The 8,194-nt window shown below is 40.5% G+C and overlaps 1 protein-coding gene across 1 annotated transcript in view; it reads left to right on the top strand.

The window, feature by feature from the left end:
- The first annotated feature begins 214 nt into the window (after positions 1-214).
- UBR3 (ubiquitin protein ligase E3 component n-recognin 3 (putative)) overlaps positions 215-8,194 on the top strand; it is a 272,765-nt gene continuing 264,785 nt past the window's right edge. The window contains exon 1 of the mRNA XM_006878857.1: positions 215-756. Coding sequence (XP_006878919.1) covers positions 215-756 — 542 coding nt within the window. The remainder of the gene's footprint in view (positions 757-8,194) is intronic.

Genomic DNA, 8,194 nt, shown 5'->3' with positions numbered 1-8,194 from the left:
CAGGAGCTGAGGAGGAGTCCTGGGGAGGGGAGGGGAGAAGAAGGAGGAGTCTCAGCGCGGAGAGGCGTGTGCAGGGGCGGAGACTCGGGCCTAGGTGCGCGGCAGTTCGCGGTATCGCGAGAGTTGGGCGGGCTGAGCAATCGCAGCAGTCAATTCTCCTACCCTCCTGGGAGCTGCCGCCGGCCCTGGACTCTCCAAATTCTGAGCTCTCATCATGGCGGCGGCGGCTGCCGCGGCGGCCGTCGGGGGTCCGCAGTCGCCCCAGTCGGAGGTGCCCGCGCCGGGGCTGGCCCTGGACAAGGCTGCCACTGCTGCGCACTTGAAGGCGGCCCTCAGCCGGCCGGACAATCGAGCAGGCGCTGAAGAGCTGCAGGCGCTGCTGGAGCGGGTGCTGAGTGCCGAGCGGCCGCTGGCCGCGGCGGGCTGCGAGGAGGCGGCGGCGGGCGGCGGGGGCGGTCCGGGGGCGGCGGCGGAGGAGGCCCTGGAATGGTGTAAGTGCCTTCTGGCAGGCGGCGACGGCTACGAGGAATTCTGCGCGGCGGTGCGGGCCTACGACCCCGCGGCGCTCTGCGGCCTGGTGTGGACAGCCAACTTCGTGGCCTACCGCTGCCGGACGTGCGGCATCTCCCCCTGCATGTCGCTATGCGCCGAGTGTTTCCACCAGGGCGACCACACCGGGCACGACTTTAACATGTTCCGCAGCCAAGCCGGGGGCGCCTGTGACTGCGGTGACAGCAACGTGATGCGGGAGAGTGGGTGAGTGGAGTCCTTTCCCCGGGTGAAGCGACCCCCCGGACAGTGGCCACCAGCGATGGCCGAGGCCAGGGTCCCCATGGGCCAGTCAGAGACCGACAGCTGACTGTGAGCTGTCAGGAGGAGGAGGTGGGGGAGGGTGCAGCCACATGGGGATGGAGGTGACTGAGCTGTCAGTGGTGGAAGGAGGGTGGGGAGTAAGAGAGAGTAGAGAGCACGCTGAGAGGACAGAGCTGGTGAGCTATAGCTTAGAAAAGATTGTGCGAGGGGCACGAGGGGAGGGAGGAAGAGGAAAAGACACTTGAGCAATTGTGAAGAACGGTGTTGAGCTGTCAGTTGTGTGCTTATTGTTGGGAAGGGCTGTGAAGGTTTCTGGGTCCAGGGAAGAGACTGAGAATGTGATTTATTTGGCTTGGCTAGGAGAGGGTTTACTTGGGTTGCGGGATGATGAGGATCCAGGGTTTGAGCTGTAACTGCATTTGAGGATTCTCGGGGTGGATGGGTGTGTGCGAGAAGGACATGTGAAACTGTCAGTGTGTCTGTCAGTACAGAAAAGGAGCGCTTGAACTGATGGGTGTTGAGGGAGGAGGGAAGGGGCGGGGCCTGCATGAAAAGTGGCTGTTGAGCTGTCAGTGCAGTATTTGGTGTGCTGGAAAGACATCTAGAATTGGGCTACTGTATAGTCAGTTATAAAATACCCTCTGCACCAGATGGATAGACAAAACAGCAAATTAGCCAAGATCATGTACGAGACCTTCCTTTTTTAAGGATAACTCTATTCATTGACTAGTAAGAGAACATCTATCTAAAAGGAAACGCTCAACAATGACTACTTGGAAAAAATGATGCAACAAGTTGTTGAACCTTAGGACATTAGACAACATTTGTATAATTAAAATGAGTTAAAGAGTTGATTGCTATCGGGCTATGGCTTCCTGTCAATGTTGGAGGGAAGCGTTGAGGGGAGGGCTGGAAAGAAAAAGAAAAAAAGCTTAGAGATTTTTGTCATCAGTGTTGAAACAATGTTAGTAAATCAAGATATTCAAGCTTTTAATTTTATGATATAGTATAATGGAGTATATCATTCCTTTAAGAAACCTTGATAGCTCAGTCAGTGCTAGGCTGCTGACTTAAAGGTCTGTGGTTGGAACCCACCAGCTGCTCCTAGGAAGAAAGATGTGGCAGTTTGGTGTGGCCGTCTACTTCCCTACAGATTAATGTTAAAACAACTTACAACGACCCTCCATCAGTTTCCAAAGCTGTAAATCTTAACAGGAGCAGAATGCGCATCTTTTTCCTGAGGAGCAGATGGTGGAACTCTACCAGTGGGTCAGTTCTACTCTGTCCTATAGGGTTGCTTTGAGTTAGAGTCAACTCCACAGTACTAAGCTTTTGTTGTTTATATCCCCTTTAGAAATTGCCATTATTATTATTTTTTTTAAATTTTGGAATTGTAGGCTACTGTTATTCCACAATGTTTGTCCTACTCTGTTTTAATGAGGATCTTTGGGTATTAAAAGTAAACACAACATGGACTTTAGCCTTTACGCTGCTTAAACTAGAATAAAACTAGAACCAAATCAGAAAGCAGTCAATTCCTTAAATAGTAATCTTGGAGTTAGAGGAGAGAGAAGTGACTTATGCATCAAATGAGTATGAAAAATGCTTTTAGAAAGGAGATATTTTGAAATTGCTGATAGTGGTAATAGCTTTAATAATTGCAACTAATATTAGCAAGCTTAAAATATATGACACTAAAATATTTTAGAAAGTTAATATAGGAGTAAGTAAAATATTTGCATAAGCAATAAAGGTAATAAAAAGATACACAATTTGAAATCTTTCTCTGTCATGTCTCTTATCTACCCACTGTTATTTTGTTTCCTACTGCAAATAGAAGCAAGGATAAATATATAGTCTTTTTTCAGTAGCTTTTATATATAAGAAGTAACATAACATATGCACTGTTCTTCCATTTAGGGGTTTTTCTATATCAGTACATTCCATATTGGTATGTCAGTGTCCTCGTTCTATTTTAGAGCCAAACCAAATCACTACTGCTTTATATTCCATGTCATGAATTTGCTGTTCTTATTTAATCATTTCTTCTCTTGATGGACATTTGGATTTCCATTATAAGGAAAAAAAGAGATTAAAACCTGATTATTGCTATTGTTGTGTACCATCAAGTTGGAACTGACCCATTAGTTGACCCTCAAGCTGTAAATTGCAGGGAAGGGGATTGTCCATCTTTCTCTTACAGAGCAGATGATGGATTTGAACCATGTAACTCTACGTTGGTAGTGGAGTTTCTTACCAGTAAGTCACCAGAACGCTCTTAAAAACTGATATTACCTGTCTTTTCACACTTGCACAAGAATGTCAGTGGGATAAGTGCTCAGTAGTACTGTTTCCAAATTGTACTCCACAATACTTAGCAATTTACAGCATTGCTTGTTTTACAACAACCTCAACAACAGTATTTTATTAAAATTTTGATTTTTACTAATCTATTTGAAATTCTAATTGCTTAATGTAACTTAACATACTTGATCTTCAGCAACTCAGATTGTTACTATTTTTATCCTTATTGTACAGAAAAGGAAAAGCAGGCATAGTGTTTTGAAAAAACTTGTCTAAGATTACATAGGTAGCAAACAAGCTAGGCACTCTGGCGCCAGAGCCTGACTGCTCAGCCAGTGTTCTCTACTGCTTCTCCTAAAAAGCATTCTTATTATTCTTCTATTCAGTACTGTAATTTGTCTTTTTCTCTTTGTCACTTTTTTTGAGTCTTTATTTCTTTTTCTTTTTAAACTCAGCAATCCTTAACTGATAAATTTAAAAAAAATACTTTTTAGAGTAGATTAGCATGCAGGTGACTTCTAGAGAGCAATAAACTAAGACTTAATTTGATTCTGCATTAGTTCTTCCCTGAATTTTGGATTGTGATTATCTGGTTGGCCTGAGAGAAGTGTCAGTCTAATCTCCAATTGTGATGCTCCAGTGCATGAGTTGAAATATGTCAGTGAGCTTCTTTGATGGTAGAGACTTATACTAGCAGACTGTAGATAGTCCACATGCTAATTTCATGGCATTTGCCTTTATCTCTATCTCATTAGTACTTATTTCCCCCAGTCTCAAAACTCTCTGTGAATAATTGTGATAATGTAAAGATTTCTTACTTTCTCTGTTTAGCTGAGATACAGAACTGTGGTTTGTGTCAGCAGTTTCCATGTCCAATTCCATAAAAGCTGAGGATGAAAAAAAATAAACAGTACTTTCACCTTGTGATTATTCTGAAATTTTTGCAACTCTTTGGGTAAAATAGGATAATTATTCTAGGCTAACCATCTTATAGTGAGACTTAGGTGATGATGGCCAGCTATTCAGGTTATAAAAGTGCCTCAGAAATCTTTTTCAGAACCTGAAATTAGCAAGTTACAGCAATGTTCCTGGTGGGTAAAGATGGACTATGAAAGTTTGAAAATGTGCTGATTTTGGGGATTTATTCTGACTGCCATGCCGTTAAGTGTCATCAGGTAGACTACTGTTCATGGCAACCCTTTGTGCTTCAACCATGTCCCATCTTTTGCCATCCTGACAGACTCCTCTGTCCTAAAGCACATTGTTGCAGTCACTGTCAGTCTGTCACATTGAGGATCAGCATCAGCTGCTCTGACCCTCCTCTCCTGAAAACTTGGCCAGATTATGATTGATGAGGTTTTGGTTTTATTGCTACAGAAGTGTTTAAATGTAATTTATAAATATAATGTCGATTCTTAAAGTTTCCTTTTTTCTAAAAAAAACTATATCTGCATTCAAGGTAAAAGAGACAAAATGCAGTTTGCCTAAATAATTTTCTTATGTGTTGCTTTGGGATATGATATATATGATTTGAGGAGGTTTGATTTGAGGCAGGGAAGATTATTGAACCCATCAATATTTGTTTTAGTATATAATTTCCAAAGTTGGAGTTATCAAAACCAGAAGAAGATTTAGTTATTATTTTTCCCAAGTCAGAAGAATGATTATTTGTTTCTATAATACTGTGAATGACTTTATATGGCTCTTCTAATCATGGTCTCTGTAACTCCTACTACATGACTGGGTCAGAAATCAAACTCACTGTCATTGAGTTGATTCTAATAGCAACCCTTTTTCAAGTTTTAAAAGCTCTAAATCATAACAGGAGGAGACTGCCCGTCTTTTTCCCTTGAGGCTGCTGCCGATTCAAACGTGAGACCTTTGGGTTACCAGCACAGCTTGCTATGGACAAGATGAAAAGTAAATGGCTAGATGAAAAGTAAATACTCATAACTGACTTGCCCTTTGTTTTCTGAGGCTATAAATTACACTGTAAATCAGAGGAGAATGCCCACTTCCCTCCCTTGGAGTGGTTGGTGTATTTCAATCCCTAGTGAGGAGAGGCCTTTGGGTTAGCAGTGCAGTTCATGCAAGTCTGATGAAATGTTTGTCCATTAGATTCCACGAAGGAGTGGCATCTTCTTCCATAATAGCTTGCCTCTGGAAAAGCTATGAACCTGGAGAAAGGACAAAAGTTATACAGGTGTCCAGGACTTTTATTCATAGGGTCGCTATGAGTCTCCTCTGACTTGATGGCACTTAACAACAACAACAACAACAACAACAACAACAACAACAACAAAAGATTTTTCCCTTTGATCAGGATTCTTTTATGGAATGTTTGATCAGGATCTTCAGTAATGATAGTCAGGCACTAGCTAGCTCTTCTGGCAAAGGAAGCAATTGTTCCTGGAGGCAGTTAGCTACACATTCCATATCTTCCTCCTTTTCTTGACTGTCTCTTCAAGTAAATTAATAACCAGAAAACCCCCAAAAGCAGACCTACTGCTACTGACTTGGTTCAGATTCATAGCAACATTGTAGGACAGAGTAGAAATGCTCCTAGGGTTTCCAAGGCTGAAAATATGAAAGCAGATTGCCTCATCTTTCTCCTGTGGAGAAGCTGATAGGTTCAAACCACTGACCTTATGGTTAGTAATCAAATGACTCCTTTCCCAGGTAATTAGAGCAAGATTTTAAAGTTGTTTGGTATATAGTAATGCACACAATGCAAGTGGTAAATATATGATTTTTCTGTGTGAATAGAGATCAGTTGTTTTGTCTTGGGTGACTTTCTTGTAAGCTTTTAAGATTCCAGATGCTACACAGCAATCTAAATGGTAGAATAGAAGCACTAAAGATGCTTTCAGGCCAGTTAGCAGGGATGTGTTTTGAAACCCAGACCATCAACCTCTCAACCAAGGAACTAAGTTCTGTGAGGAGTATTTGATTGGTAAAAACTCAGCAGTTATTCTTAAAGGGTTTTTTTTTTGTCTGTGTACCATCAAATCGGATCTGACTGGTACAGGAGGAAATTGTCCCGCCTTCTTCAGCAGAGCATCTGGTGGATTTGAACTGTGCACCTCTGGGATTGCAGTGCAGCTTCTTGCCACCAGGTCACCAGAGCTCGCCAACTGTTTTGTTTTTTAATCTCTCTTTTGTCATCTTTGCTGTAGGATTTTAATTCTTTTTATCAAATAAAGTGCCATAATCAACGTGTTGATAGCTAAAGGAAGAAAACAGCTAGGGATTTATGTGAAGAGGTCCAAAAGGTTATGGAAACTATTAGCAACTGCAAGGATAACAATGTGGCTTGCCGATAGTGAATAAATCTATTGCTAGAAATGCTTGATGGTTGGATGAGCTAAAACCAAAATGAAACAAATAAACAAATCATGGGAACTCTAAACTAATGACTGATTGGCTGACTTTGGGTTTGGATGGGATACTAACTGAAGCTGGGATAACATTTAGTTCTCAGATTTTGATGTAATTTTCCTTTTTACCAGTCTATTTGGAAAAAGTGGTTGATCCTATATTATACATGGCCTTGGTGTCTTATTTGTTCCTCTTCACTGGATACCAAACTTCTTAAACAATAGAGTGCTCCTCTTGCTTTTGGTCAGAGGACAGCATAGTATCTTGCACTTACTAGGTTTTTGGAAAATGTTTAATTTAATTGGATAAGAATGATGGCTGTGATAACCTAAAAAATTCTTCATAAAGAACATTGCTTTAATTTTTGGAGGTGGGGTGAGGGCGGCATTAATTATTAACTTCATAGAAACTTTTTTTAAAGTGTGCTTTAAAGGTAATTATCTTATTTTTTGATTTCCAAAGTAATACATATAGGTTGTAATGTAAAAATAAGTAGCTAAGTAAAAAGTTAAGGTTTTTCTTCCATCCCACTCCTTTGTGAGAGATTTCCTTTACTTTTAAAATTTAGTCACACATTTAGAAGTTGTTCATTATAATTTATCTACCATCTCTAGATGTCAGTTGGGAGAGGTTTTAAAATGGTTTGGTCTACAATAATACTATAAATGAAAGCAGTAGATGTATGGTTGAGTAGTATTGAGGAATTGTACTATCAATCCAAAGGCATCTGGCTCAGATTGAACCAGCTGCAGGAGAAAGATGGTCAATCTCCTCCCTGTCCAATTAATAGCTTATGAAAATCTGCTGAAGGATCAACTAACAAGTCTTCATAGTAACTTTCCCTTAGTATTTTTTTTAAAAACCTTTTTTTATTTAAATGGTATTTTAACAAAAGTTTATAGAGAACTTGAATTTCCAGTCATTATTTGTTGCACATTTTCCTCCCTACCCACCCCTCCAGTTTGCTGTCTTTGAAAAAAAAACTTCTTTCATTGTTGTACAATTCTCCCCCTACCCCAGTGCACTTTGCTGTGCAGCTCTTATTCTGTACTGTTGTCATGCAAATAATACTTAACCATAGATTCCTTTTAAACAGCTCTTTCCCTCATCTGTTTGAATGCAGTGTACATTTTTATCCCTTCTTTTCTGAGTTTCCCCCCAACCTCCATGTTAGTTCTGTTTTATAACAGTGATGTGCAGTATTTGTCCTTTTGTGACTGAGATATTTCACCCAGCATAATTTTCTCCAGGGTCACCCATTTTGTATAATATGAGTTCCTTGCTATTCAGTGTTGCGTAATATTCCATTGTGTGAATATACCACCGCTTCTCCATCCATTTGTTTGTTGATGGGCACTAGGGTTGTTTCCATTTCTTTGCTATTGTGAACAACACAGCAGTAAACATAAGTGTGGATCTTTTTTTGTATGTATTGGTGAACATTTAAGTAATAATAAATTCCTAGGAGAATAAAATAAAGCTATTTTTCCCCTATTTAAAAAAAAAGGAAATATACATTTAAAATCTTTATAAAGATTTATCTATGAAGTAATTACTTGAAATTACTCTCCTACCAGCAAAGTTTAATATAGCATGTTTTTTTTTGAATCGCAAATGATTTATTATCTACCCTACAAGGATATAATACTAAATTCCATTTCAGAGTAGTCATAGCTTTCCCAGTGGGAAGTTCATATTG

This window comes from Elephantulus edwardii, unplaced genomic scaffold (genome assembly GCF_000299155.1).
Source record: "Elephantulus edwardii isolate Elephantulus edwardi_28Jun2011 unplaced genomic scaffold, EleEdw1.0 scaffold00001, whole genome shotgun sequence".
In the NCBI taxonomy this organism is placed as follows: Eukaryota; Metazoa; Chordata; class Mammalia; order Macroscelidea; family Macroscelididae; genus Elephantulus; species Elephantulus edwardii.
The sequence above is the reverse complement of the archived record's forward strand: the minus strand, read 5'-3'. Positions and strand labels throughout refer to the sequence as shown.